A 14751-nucleotide genomic window follows, 5' to 3' on the forward strand; every position below is an offset into this window, starting at 1 on the left:
ATTAACCAGAAAGCAATTTGTTTTAGACTTCTTAATTTTTGCTCTTTTGCATTTTGCAAGTGTGCATTGAATTAAATGTGTTAATTCATGACTATGAAAGATGTGAATTGTGATTTTCTCCTTTTCGAAGAGCCTCTCTAGCGTCATTTTGAATGTATTACAATTTTCTAGGGTCAAAATAATTCTGCCCTATGGGAGATTTTGTTGGACATGCTGAATTTTTTACTATAATTGTTTCTTTCGAGTCCAAGAGAAACATAAATAAATTGGTTTGTGATCTAATTTTAAGTCCCACAGTTGGTCTCCAATCAAAACTTCCTCCATTTTCTCACACAAACCATGCGAGCAAATTACTTAATCTACTACACTTGCTCCATTGTAAGTATTGCAAGTGAAATTACTAGACTTTGCCCATTTAGTGAAGCCATTACAAATGACTAAATCAAAGGCCCCACATAGAGTAAACATTTGTTCACCAAAGAGATTACAGCCCATGTCCTATGAAATTCTTTCCCATTGATGATTACTCTCTTCGGTAAGCCAAATAGGGTTGCAATCACCTTTACAACAAAGAATTCTAGCTTGCTCACTTGTAGTCCTAGCATTGAAATCACCCACTATAAGGACTTCACCTAACTGCAAATATGGTGCAATATTCGCTTTTAAGGCTGCAAATGGATCTTTGTGGTCAAGCCCTCTACCTTTGTAGGTTTTTGAAATTTGCGGCGCAAAATAGCATGCTGCAATTCTGATGAGGTTTCCATTTTATGATATTTTAAACCAAATGAATTGCTTATTTGAGTCTTATTTTTCTAACTGAATGAGACGACCTTCTTTCTCCCTTACTTAAACCATGATACCTTAGTGCCCTTTTCCATTCCCTGCTACCTTGTTCCACACTGCCATCTTCCAGTGTCCTTCAAACATAGGTGCTTTGTACCCTTCATGCTCATGTGTTTCTATGAGGCAAATTATGTCTCTATCTTGCACAATAGGCCCTAACCCAGGTCCTCGTCTCCATGGGTAACCTCTACAATTCCAACAAACTAATCTTAAGGAAACCTGGGTATGACTTGATTGCTATTTATTTTGACATGCAAGACTCACATTTGAGTCTTTGTCCCTGCTTTCCCAACTGACCTTGCTTCCTGATTTCTTGTTGAAGAGTTTGTTGCCTCTTCTTTGTTACCATCTTGCTGCTTTGCTTTGGAAGGAGATCCAAATCGCACTATCACAACTTTGCCATTATAAATCCATGCTCTCTTGCTACCCTAACCTTTAACATTTCCTCCTGTTGTTTTACAGTTAAATCTTCTTCTAGGAAAAACGAGAACCCCTCAAGAGAAGTTTCTTGCTTAGAATGGTATATTTATCACACAAGCTAGGCATGCTGACTTTTATGGGCCTGGCTCTCTCCCTACTAAACTTACCCACCCTCCATGCTTGACATATTTGTCCTTGCCATAACAACTTGTCTTTCAAGAAGTCTCTTGCAAAGGTCAAGAGTACATTCATTTTTCCCATAGTCTTTCACCCCTTTAATAATTATGTTTGCTACCCTATTTTGTCTTTCCTTGCCTTCTCTATCTTGCATGTTGTCAACCTGGATGTTTGTTTCTCCTTCCTTACTAGTAGAATTGCTAATAACTTGAGCCCAAGTTTTGGAAACTTTGGTGGTATCTCCTTTCCTTTCTTCCCTTGCTTTCTCTTCATGGTTGTCTATTTGGGCAATCATTTTCCCTTTATCCTGGGATGATTTCACATTCACCACCTCTGTACTTTCCTCTACATATTTCTTTATGTTTTGCACATCCGCCTTCACGCGTTGCCATTGTGTCTTCCCTATTAGGAGAGCTTCCTGTAACAATGCCACTTGTTCTTTTAAAACTTTATTGCTTTATGCTAAAGCCTTGTTTTCAGCAGTTATTATATGAATTTTATGATCTCTTTCCTACTCTTTAGCTTCTAAAACCTCCAATATTTGTTTTGCATTTAACAATTCTTTCACATAAAGATCAAATGACCAAGTGAGAGGTATGGATGTGGGACTATATAAGGCAGAATCATCAATGAATTTTCCTCTGGACTTCTTGTTGCCACGTGCTTGTAGAAGGGACTTGTTTGAGTGCTTCTTGCGAAGGGCTCGAGTACTTTCCTTTTTAGACCGTTTTTTCCTTGTCTGCTCCCATTTTAGATGGGCTAGTCTTCATTTTAAAATGCTCCGATACTGTTTAGCATTAATCCAAACCCACTTCCCAGCTTTAGCGGATGAGGCAATTTTCACTTGTCCTAAATCATCTGTCTCCACATATTCTGAAATTTCTTGTCCCTTTGTCATGTTTGAATGCATTTGCGTCCAACCTGTTTTGAGAAATATGTAGGTCTATAAAATGCCAAAATTACTTTGCACTGCTCCCTGCAGTTCAGGTTATCGCTGCTCCTTGCTCACTGCTTGATACTTCTGTTGCATAAAAGTTCCTTGCTCTCACACTGCTCACTGTTCATTGCTCGTTGCTCTCAGTGCTGTCCACGTTGTTCGTTACTCGTCATATGAATATATATCGAATACCTTGCGTACAGGCGAAGGGTGATCGTGAAGCAGTACTAACGAGTACCATCACAATTTACCACATCAAACATTTGATAAAAGAACGTTCCTCCACTTTTGTTCTTCTCCCACTGCAAACTGCCGTGGGATAAAAATCAGGTTGCCACTCTTCTGGTAGTATACTGTCCAAACCCAAGCCCTCGTGACTGATTTCTTCCCTTCAAAAACCCGAGATTCATATGAGAATTAAATGTAAAGTTGGGCACCACCAAATAAACAAACGCACCAATACATACTGCCAAATATAAGTATGAGTAGATCGGATCACGGACGACACAAAGGTCTAATGATCTGACACCTGCTACAATGGAGACTCGAACCCAGGTTGAACAAAGGATGGCTTGGGTTTCTTCCCACTTCTGAGCCGCTCCTTTCGATTTCAGGAAAGCAAATCCTTAGATCTAATGTTTATCCTATTTCCTCTGTATTCACTTAACCAAAAATTTAAACGAGCGACTTAAAGATATATTGCTTCCGAGCAGCAGTCCTCACCAGAGCTTTTGCACACGGACCTCTCCACACTATATAGCAAAGTCGATTAAAAAACCACCATTCTTTTAAAAACATTTTTATCGAATCACCACTTTTTGATCTATCTATATTCTAAACTTAAATTAAAATGTTATTTTTTTGTGACAAATTTCAAAAAACACTTTTATAATACCCAAAACCATCTTGAAAGATTAACTCAATTGGTTGATATCCGGTTGCTAAAGCACCTTACAGGTTGGGAAGTCATCCATGCTATTCTCCCAACACCCTTAGGGTTGGGATTAGGCCCAATAGGATCTTTTCGAGTTAACCTACCCTGATTTCCGAGTGGGACAAAAAATAACGCCAAAAACCTTTATAGAATAACCAAAAACAAGTTCAAATTTTAACGGTGCATGTGTGGAGCGAAATGAGCAAGATAACTTCAACCGCCTACACGAAAGAAAAGCACAATGCTAATCTCTATCGATTAATGATTTAGTTGACACTATCCGACACCTTTCTTTCTGGCGCAAAAGTGGAAGTGGATTTTCATTTTAATTTAAATAATTTAAAATTTAAAATTAATTAATTAATTAAAATTTTAAAATAAAACTCGAAAATCTCATCTTTCGCAGGAAATCAAATAAATAAAACTGGAACTCTCATCTTTTGCCGGAGACATTTTTACTGGTATGGCAGTGGAAAACATTTGGAAGAATTAGAAGAAAGAGGGGGCCAAGGAAAGAGGGAGAGAGGATGGATCATTCACGCTGTGCGTCACGATTTCTGATCTTGTGCTTCTTCGTTTTAATTTTAGGTTCAGAGGTCAGAGTAGAATCCCATGACGAGGGGGATAGTACTTGGCGTCAATTGGGGGGGAGAGTGTTGGAGTTGGATAACACAAATTTTGAAGCAGCCATTTCCAAATTCGATTACATTCTTGTCGATTTCTATGCTCCCTGGTGCGGCCATTGCAAGAAGCTCTCCCCCGAGGTAGGTAGGTCGGTTGACCATTATTTTTTATGTATTCTGTATTCTGTATTTACTTTTTATTATTGTACATCTAGATCCATATTCATATCTATCAAAAATACTCATTTGTCTTACAGAAGAAGCTATAATCTTCTGTCATCATCATTCATTCGACATCCATAATTCAATTTCTATTTTTGGATGTATAGTTCGTTGTCTTTCATTTTATGTGTAACATATTATTATTATTATCGTGTTCCGCATTTAGGGCCAGAGTTTTGGACACAAACTATACAATGAAGGTCTAACCTCGCGGGTTTTTTTTGATTAAAATGGAAAATCGTAAAATTAGGGCAGAAGAAGATATATCGCTGTTTATAATTGGACTGAGCTTGAAGGTAGGCATGTTAGATTAGATGATATTATCACAAACAAACTGGCCTCGAGAAGATAATCAGTGGGCATGTATGTAGGAATTCAGACACAGCAAGGAGGGAAGGAAAGTGTGTTATATGTTTCAATCTTTTGAACTTTTAGTAGCCATCTGTTTGGCTGTATGTCAAAATTAAACAGTGATGGGATTGTACAATTGCAACTTTGCGCCCAAAGGGGCTGGATCCACAAGTGAGGAGTGAGAAGTTTTTCACAAAGGATTGATGTTTAATTCCCAGGTGTCTGACCACTTGAGGTTGTTGAGAATCATAGCTTAAACAGGAATTTTCGCACAAATGTGAGAAATAGTTGAAGATATTTTTGAAAGTAATTCTATCTTATATTTCATTCTAGTAAAAAAAGTGAAAGTCTTATACTTAGCTGTTAAGTCTAAAAAGATGTGTCTCATGCATGTATTAGATTAGAAGTAAACTCAAAAATAGATTAGGGTTTTGGTTTCAATTAAAAGTGTAACATGTCAAGATAGAGGTTTTGACACACACATTAGTAGTTGAGCAGGTTGAGCAATCAAGAGTGAAAGAGAGAGGGGGATTTATGCATAGGTGAATCTAGGCAGCTTTCAGGAGGCTGCAATACATATTCATACATCCATACGAATTTATACAATTGTGCAGTATAGTTATATAGTGGTATGGATAGACAGCATAGGTGTCTTTATAGTTTGTATGGACAGACTGCACAGTTCGTACAGTTAGGCTGTACATCTGTATAGTAGGCTATACATTCTCCACAGGTCATTCTGCGCAGTTCAAGGCGATTTCTATAACTGTGCAATGCTGTTTTTTTAGTGGGCAACTCGTGGAGATTTCATTGTAAGTTTTTTGAAAGAATAGAAAACTGATTTGAAGGAGTAATTACTTGTATGTGTGAAATTGATTTTTTGCTTCCACTATATAATTTCTAGCTCTTGTTATTAATGCTATGGGTTGAATTTAATTCTAGCTTTATTTGTTTAATTGAGATCACAAGGATTTTAGTCTCTTAGGATTGGAAATTTTAGCATGCTATTAAAGATAACCTCTCTGATTCAGGTTCTCAAGGATTTGCGGTGGTAAATCAATTGGACCAATAGCTAGAGGGCTTCAAAGTTTTATTTTTATAATTAGGAGTTTGTGTAGTAAATCTTAGAGATGGCAATGACGTGCTTGAGGTCTAACTGGTGGTAAATCAATTGGACCAATAGCTAGAGGGCTTCAAAGTTTTATTTTTATAATTAGGAGTTTGTGTAGTAAATCTTAGAGATGGCAATGACGTGCTTGAGGTTTGAAGTTAGATTGGATGGTGTCTTGAATTTCTTATCATGGAAGGTGAGGGTTACATTCTTACTACAAGAGAATGATCTTTGGATGACAATGGTAGACCACTTGTTTTCTAAACTACAAGATGGTCCATTTTCTAACCTTTATGATGTTTTTCTCCATTGAAGATATTTGGGGAGCTTGAGGGGAGGCAGCTTAGAGTTAGAGGATAGGCTGGATTTCAACCTGAGAACTAGATTGTTGATCACTTCCTTACATTCCTGACCATCATTGAGGTGCAACATTGCTCTTCAAAAATCTATTGTTGCTTTGTGGATTATTGGAATGCTTTCTTATAGAGACTTAGAAATATTGGTATCTCTGATACATTACTGATTGCTATCATGTGTCTTTATGAGTCGATTATTAGTCATTTACGCACAACATAGGGGTTATTAGATTTTATCAAGAGTACCATTGGGGTCAAATAGGGTTGTCCCTTTGCCCCTTGTTGGAAACTAGACTAATACAGAGAGGTGGGGTCAATCAGTATTATATAAATTTTAACAATTATTTAGTCAGATAGACACATCCAATAATACAACATTGCATCGATCACCTAATGAATTGGACATAGCATGTTTACGTGGAAACCCACACAGGAGAAAACCACAAATCTTCTTTTAATTTTAATGTAAATGCAAGCACTGACTTCAATTTACATCAAATTGTGTAGGCACCAACTTACAAAAGGTTCCAAACCCCTTTTCTTTGCAAGCACCCATTTGCTGGAAGCACCAATTGCCATTGTTTATAGGCACCGACTTGCTGATCTTTATAGGCCCCTACCTGAAGGATACTCCAATCCCCTGATAGCCAATCTTAATATTAGTTTTGCCTTGCAACACCCTCTCTTCCTCTGATTCTCAACACTTTTCTTGTACACAACAACTTCAGATCTCAACCATCCTTCACTTTCAAACTCTGCTCAACTCTCTTCTGCACATGCTCTCTTATCTGCTTGAGATTGATGACATTTAGTAGTTTCAACCTCTGCCCAGTACTCTCGGGCATACTCTCTTCTTTCTCATACTTTCTGCCTAATCAAGAATTCAACCTATATAAATTTTTGTATCACCGCTACCTCTTGTGAATTGCCACAATATTGCTTGTCTACAATGCTCTTTTCGCCTTCTCAACGTGAGAACTTGCACTCGACTTCTCACGTCGTATGTTTTTTGCTAGTCTCTAAGATTTGCCTCATTTAGACTTTCAATTTGTCCTTCGTTTGGGCATTTTTCCATTTTTGGTGTCACATACAAACCCTTGTTTTATTTTTGTCCAACTAAAAGGATTTGTTGTTTAACTGTTTTTGGTGCCCAACAAATGCCAAAAATTCGGCCCCACCCTTCGGGCTTTAACCACCTCAAGCCATGTGACCAAAGGCTAGAACTTGGAGCTTAGGCTCAATGGTGCTTAGCTGTGTAGCTTGTGCTATCCGACATTTTACTGTTATAACGAAAAGCCTTCATAATTTGGCATTTGGACGTTTGCAGGCATGCTCGATTTTTTAATACGACAGATACCCGGGTGCAGTCCAAGCCCAGATATCCTTGCATCTGGATGAATTCAAGGATTTGAGATCTAGTCCCCACTTCCCTTTGTACTATACTTGCACTATCAAACATTTAGATGGCCGGATAAATCTTTTAAGTCTTGCGTTGGATCTGGGGATTTGGGATGTGGTCCCCACTTCCCTTTGCACTAGATGCCCTGCCATCTAATGGCCGAATAGCTGGATGTAAAGACCCACTATGGTTCCTCCCTTCTTGAGCTACCATTTGGCAAAAAAACTCAATTTGTTGGCCACTTCAAAAATTTGGTATACTAAGGAAAGCTTCGCCAAACCAGACCCTTGGTGCGAATCCTAAGACTTACCACATCATTTGTCACGTTGTCTTTCTGTCCCCTATCATGCCATGTCACCACCACGTCATTGCCACGTGTCACTCGAAAAGGGGCCACTTGGCCACCCAAAAATGCCAAATCCACTTACCACGTGTCATGACCACAGAGTGCCATGTCATCAACTTGCCACCTTTTGCCATCTGGCGTCTCTTGTGCTACCATGTCGTTTGGAGTCCACCTACTATTTCAGTCTGGCAAATTCGGGATCTGGCTACTTCTGTAAGTGGTTGTCTTGGTGCACTCTCGAAGGCCCATATGCTCAGATGCCTTGGTGCATTCGGATGGGTTTGGATGGTTAAATGAATCTAGATCAATGGTCATCTGCCCAATTCTCATCACCGTGACCCCTGGATGGTTGGAAATCCATTGATCCATCGAAACCGTGACCCGTTGGAACCTAGACTAGGTCTTTTTCTAATTCGTCACTTCAAACTCAAGGTTCTTTTCATTCCTGGGGAGTTAGACTAAGCGCCATATCCCATTGGAAAGCTCTCCGAGAGGGCTATCTAACCAAGCAATTTTCATGGTCTTTTGAAAAAGGTACCTACAGGCAAAATGCCTTCAAAGATAGGCTACTCAATGTTATAATTCCATGCACCCTAGGTCTGGTCTATGCTTTAGCTAGAGAACATAAACACACTGAAAATGCCTAACTTTAAAACTTTTGCACAACGAAATATATCGACAATTAGATCAAAATGTATAATACGCAATAATTATGCCCAAACTCATTTTCTTATTAGTGCATTAACAAGAAACTCCACAGGGCTCTCGTACAAGGATAGTGGCCTTTTATAATCCCAGTACCATGCCAAATACAATGGAAAATCCTTTTGACAAAACAGCTAGGGTTGAGGCTTTGTCCTCTAAGCCTTTCCTATCCAAACAAATACACCTACAACACTCTAAATACATAGTTGTAGTAAACTAGGGAATTACCAGCCCACATTAAATTACCAAAACACTAATCAGTGTACTTGGCAGTGGATTTTCTCCTTGCTGTAGCAGACAAACCTCTTTTTCGATGCACAACAATGCTCTACTAGCCTTCTTGTAGCCTTGACCTGCTCCCTTAGGCCTACGACTACCTTTCCTAGCCCACGGTAGGCTTCCCTTGCCTGCGACAAGCCCTAATAGGCCTCCTTGTGCCTTAGGCCAACTTCCTTTCTGTTGAATTTTTGTAGCTAAGGTTGGCATTCAAGTCAACAAAGTCAAAAGAAATCAAAATATTATTTTTGAAGTTCAAGTCGGCCCTAGACAGTTAGGTAGACCCAAGACAGTCAGGTCGACCACACCATACGAATGTGTTTGACCCTTGGTCAAAACCCTCCTCATTTGACCTCTATATATTGACTATTCGAGCTCCTCCATTCAGCATAAAATCAATTCGGATCATCAAGTCAAGAAGTCTTCTATTCACATGTGCGCAGGAGGAAGAGGAGATTTGATGTTGACCAAGTCTTATCTGTTCTGTTTGATCGAAATTTTGGAGGGCTGACCGACTTTCTTTCTGGCTAAGTTGACCATATAGTTGACGAAATTTTTGAGGGAAGAGTTGACTATAGGTTGTCTAAGGCAGTTTGACCGAACCTTCAGAGGCAGAGTTGATCGTAGTTACTGAGACTTTTTGAGGCAAAGTTGACTGAGATTTCTGGGCAGTGTTTGACAGAAGTTTAGGTAGAGCTGACCAAGATTTTTGGACAACAATTTGACTAATTTTTGTGGGCAGTTGGACCAAGTTTGACCTAGTAGTTTGTGTGGTCAGATTGACCAAAAAGTCAGATTGTACCATTTGTTGAAAATAATAATTTCTCCTAGAAAAGATTGCTAGGTTTTCTCCCAAGGTTGGGTTTCCCAGGTGAAAAATTTGTGGTGTCTACTGTTCTATTGTGATCTCTACTATTCTATTGTTCTATTGCATTTATAGTTGAATTTTCTGAAGTGTAATTGCTTAATGATAATTTGGAAAGTGCAAAAAAATATCATTAGAAGTAATTATTAGTAGTAGGAAATTGAGCTTGTCCTCTTAGCGCTAGAAAATCAACATGGTTTCAGAGCTTTGGTGAAGAAAAGAACATTGAGATCACCCTTGAAGACACCTACTTCTGCAATCTAATCTGTGATCATATCTTTGACCATGGGTTCATCTACTAAGGTAGAGAATAAGTTGGAAGGTGCTACAAATTTTAGAGCTTGGAAGACAAGGATTGATCTCATTCTTGAAGAGAATGATGTTATGGATTATGTGAAAGGCAAGGTTACTGAACCACAAGATAATGAAGGAAAAGAAAGGTACAAGAAGTCTGAAATCACAGCTAAGAGGATTCTTGTTGAATCCATCAGAGACCACTTGATTCCATATGTTTCAGGACTGCAAACTTCAAAGCAGATGTATGATGCCCTAGTAGGATTGTATACCATCAACAACATTGGTCAGAAAATGAGCTTGAGGAACCAACTTCGTGATGTTCATATGACTAGAGATGATATAGTGGCTTCCTACTTCATGAGGATCTCTCAATTGAGAGATCAACTTCAAGCTATTGGAGAAAGCATTGAAGAAACATAACTTGTGACTACAACTCTTAATGGTCTACTTGATTCATGGGATTCATTTGCATCTAGCATTTGTGGTAGAACAAAAATTCCTAAGTTTGATCAACTATGGACCTCATGTACTCGAGGAATCTAGAATAATATCAAAAGGGAAGATTCAAAGACCTCAAGATGGTGAATCTCAAGCATTTGCAGCTCATGCAAAGAATGGTAAAGGAAGAAGAAATTTTGGAAGATTTCAGAAAAAGAATATAGGTAGAAGACTTGCTCCCAATCATGATCAAAAGAAGAAATATTTGTCAAATATTAAATGTTTTCGTTGTCACAAGTTTGGTCACTATAAAAGCTAATGCACTGAAAGGAAGAATGATAAGAAGAGGAAAGGCAAGCTGCATGTTTCAACAACAACCATTGATGACGATGAACATCCAAATCAAAAGAATTCAAAATGAAAGTGAAGAATATTTTCTTTTCTTTTCTTCTCTTTCAGCTATTGTTGCAGATAACAGTGACATCTAGTTAGTAGACAGTGGTGCCTCTAGACATATGACAGGAAATCGTGACAGTCTCACAAAATTGGTAGAGAAGAAGTCAACACTGAAAGTGGAACTTGGTGACAATGTCAATTATGGTCAAAGGTGTTGGGTCAACATCTTTCCAACTGGAGTCAGGAGGACATGTTTATTTAAATGATGTGTTGTATGTACCAGGTTTGTAAAAGAACCTAATCTCTACTTCATCTTTGGAAGACATAGGCTATAAAGTTGCATTTGTTGATGGGTAGGTTCTTGTATGGAAAAAGGGCTCAAACATAGATTTTGCAAATGTGACTAGCGTTTGAGAGGGAGGCTTGTACAAACTCTTAGGATCATTAACTCAAGCATTGGTGCATAATGACACCAATCTATGTGAGTTATGGAACCATGATTTGCTCACATTCACAATAAGGATTTGTTTGTATCAAGGAACGTGTTACAGGTCTTCTAGAGCTCCAAGTACAACATGAAGGAGTTTGCAAAGGTTGTGCACTTGGTAAGAATGTCAAGGGATACTTTTCAGCAGTGGCAACAAATCCAAAGTAATTTTGGATCTAATTCATTTAGATGTATGCGGACTGATGGCGACAACTTCTTTGAGTGGTTTCTTGTACTATGTAACATTTATTGATTATTTCTCCTAAAAAACAAGGATCTAATTCGTGAAGACAAAAGATGATGTCTTTAGTAAGTTTCAGGAATTCAAGGCTTAGGTAGAGAACTTGATAGGGAAGAAGATCAAGATTCTAAGGTCAAATAATGGAGGAGAATACACTTCCAAGTAACTCATTGCATTTTGCAAAGAAGTTGGGATTAAGAGGGTGTTGATAGTCCCTTATAACCCTTAACAAAATGGGGTTACCGAAAGGAAGAATAGGACCATTGTGGAAGCTTTAAGGCAATGATTCATGACCAAGATTTGTACATTTTCTTATAGGGAGAAGCATCCAAGACAACCATTTATGTTCAAAATAGAAGTTCTCACTGAATTTTGGAATTCAAGACTCTTGAGGAAGTTTTCACAGGTGAGAAACTAGAGGTCAGGCATTTGAGGATCTTTGGTTGTTTTGTCTACATTCATGTACCCAAGGAGAAGAGGACAAAGCTAGAGCCTTCTGGAAAGAAGCGAACATTTGTTGGATACAGTGAGTCATCAGAGGCTTATGAAATTTATATTCTAGGACAACGACATATTGAAGTTAGCAGAGATGTTACCTTTGATGATGATGGAGAGCATGAAGCACCCAAGGATGTAGGTTAAGGGCCTTTTGAACCTGTGGAACATCTCTCAGATCACCAGGAAGAGCTAGAAGGGCAAAATGATCTAGTGGACCCACCTAGGGTTGTTGTTCTAGAACCCAAAAAGAGACCAAAATGGCTTTGAAGTACATTGCAGGAAGTAGAGGGATACACAACTCCCTATGGTACTTTCAGAGAAAGCAAACATCCCAAGACCTACGCAGGATATGCAACATTGATGAGTCGCAACATTGATTTCAAGCCATCCAACTATGAGGAGGCAACATGTCTACAAGTTTAGAAGGATGCCATGATGGAAGATTATCAATCCATAACGAAGAATGATGTGTGGGATATCATGCCAAGAGTGAGTGGTGACTTCCAAGTGGATCTAGAAGATCAAGCATGCAGTGGATGGTAGCATAGAGAAGTACAAATCGAGATTCATGGCAACAACGTTCTCCGAGAAAGTGGCAGAGGACTATGAGGAGACATTTGCTCCAGTTGCCAAGTACACTTCTATTAGAACTATTATTTCTATTGCTTCTATTATGGGTTGGAAATTGCATTAGATAGATGTGAAGATTGCTTTCCTCAATGGAGTAATTGAGGAAGAAGTGTACATAGAACAACCTCAAGGTTTTGAGGTACATGAGAGGGAGACTCATGTTTGCAGGCTGAAGAAATCTTTGTACAGTCTTAAGCAAGCACCTTGGGCTTAGTATTCTAGGATTGATGGATACCTGACGAGTCTTGGTTTCACCAAGTGTGATTTTGATCCCAACCTTTACTACGAGGTTGCTGGAGGTGAGTCTGTGATCTTGTTGTTATATGTTGATGACTTGTTTCTGATGTAGGGACCAACCTTATATATATATATATATTTTTTTTTTAAATACTAAAATACAACCATAAGAAAATAACATTGGGAACTCAATTTTTTTTTAAGCATTATATAAAATTTTCCTGAATTTCATTTCATTGAACATATCATCTAAATTACATGTTATTAACTAAACCGTAATGAATTCATACAAAAGAACATTATAACAACATAGGTACCGTTCACCAGGAGACGAGATTCAAACTTGACTTGTTGCTAATTGCCCTCCTTGGTTGCGAGTCGCCTCCAAGTGTGAATATCGACGTGCTTAATCCGAATGCAATGACCCGTCGATTGACCTCCCAACTTACTCCTTGGGTACTCTCCTTCCCCGCAGACCCTCGAGCTGCAATGGGGTTGTACAATGGAGGAATGTAATAGCTGGTAGAGGAGAGCACTCTTTGGCTCAAGAGTCCCTTCTCTAAAGTCCTCTACCTCACCAAACTCACTATAGCTCGTAGTCACTACTTTGACATAATCTCATTCATCCAACAATAGGGTAAAGAAAAGCGCGTAGTCTAACGAGGTGGAGGAGTTGCCTGGAAAGTTATGGAAATTCCGGTCATATTTAGAGAAAATCCGGCAAGGATTTTTGTAAATCCAAGTTATAGTTGTTAAACTTCAAAATTGTAGGTGTCCTAGATGTTTTTGATGGTGCTGAATCCATTTCCACCATCAAAAACACGATTCAAACATTGCTTCTACAAGATTTTTTGAAATTTTTTTGCCTGGATTCTGGCCACTTTTGGCCGTTCGGGCAATTCTTCCGCCTTGTTAGATGACTCCAAAGAAAAGTCCTTTCTCCCATGGCCCGCCCTTGCTTTTATAGGAGTCCTCATAGGTGACACTTGGCCTTTCATGCATAATTAATTATTTTTGATAATCCAATAGTTTAATTATTCACCCACCCATGTGTCACTCTTTCATCAAGGATCTCCAAAATTATTTATTTAAATTTTAATTTAAAAATGATATTTTTTCTCACCTCAACAAGATTCCTATTTCTTCTTCTAGTTGTCTCTTGATCCCCCTTTTACCCCTTAATTTGTGTTCATTACTAAAGTCAATTGATAAGTCAAGATTTGATCCCCTATCTACTCCCTAATTTAACTCAAGTTATCTCTTAGATGGATATTCTTATGTTGGTTGTTGCCACATGGAGGTTCTCTAAATTTCTCTAAAATTTAATTTATTAGTCTTATTTTAATTCACCATCCTCTTCTCTTAATTAGGTTTAACTATTTTAGGATTAATATTTATCCTTACATTTATGTCCCTCTTCCCTTTTTTACCTAATTAAACTACATTATCTCTCTAATATTTTCCAACATGGGAAAGGTAGAGTTTTTAAAGTAAAATATTATATTTCTTTATATGATCCTCTCAACCCAAGTTTTATTCTTGATTTAATTATCTCGGTTTCTAACATCATTACCCTTGGTGTGAATTTACCTAGTTTTCATATCTTGATTATATTTATTAGTTTATTTATTTTTAATGATTCCAAGGGTGCCAAGTTTTGGTCGTGCCCTTCAAGAATTTCCCTTGAAGTTCCAAGGGTGTCACGCCTAACAGTTTATTTGTGATGCCAAGGGTGCCAAGTTGGTTGTGCCCTTCAAGAAATTCCCTTGAAGTTCCAAGGGTGCCACGCCACTTGCCCTTCAAGCATTCAGTGGCTACGAGGGGAAAGTATAGGTGCAACGACAGAGACCACTATCATCTCTTATGTTGCCTGCTATAGTGAGACTAATGGTGTTGGGGATCAAGGAATCCACCTTGATGCGTGCCCCCCAGTAAAATTCTCATGAGCGATCCAACTTTGGG

The 14751-nt window shown here is 38.4% G+C and overlaps 1 protein-coding gene across 1 annotated transcript in view; it reads left to right on the plus strand.

Annotated features, from left to right (window-relative positions):
• The first annotated feature begins 3718 nt into the window (after window positions 1-3718).
• The window catches only part of PDIL5-2 (PDI-like 5-2), a 97859-nt gene continuing 86826 nt past the window's right edge, over window positions 3719-14751 (plus strand). Inside the window, exon 1 of the mRNA XM_089433184.1 lies at window positions 3719-4075. Coding sequence (XP_089289310.1) covers window positions 3839-4075 — 237 coding nt within the window. The 5' untranslated portion in view covers window positions 3719-3838. The remainder of the gene's footprint in view (window positions 4076-14751) is intronic.

Source organism: Pinus tabuliformis, chromosome 5_1 (assembly GCF_031772625.1).
Source record: "Pinus tabuliformis cultivar Carrire ecotype Pingquan chromosome 5_1, CPIR1, whole genome shotgun sequence".
NCBI lineage: Eukaryota > Viridiplantae > Streptophyta > Pinopsida > Pinales > Pinaceae > Pinus > Pinus tabuliformis.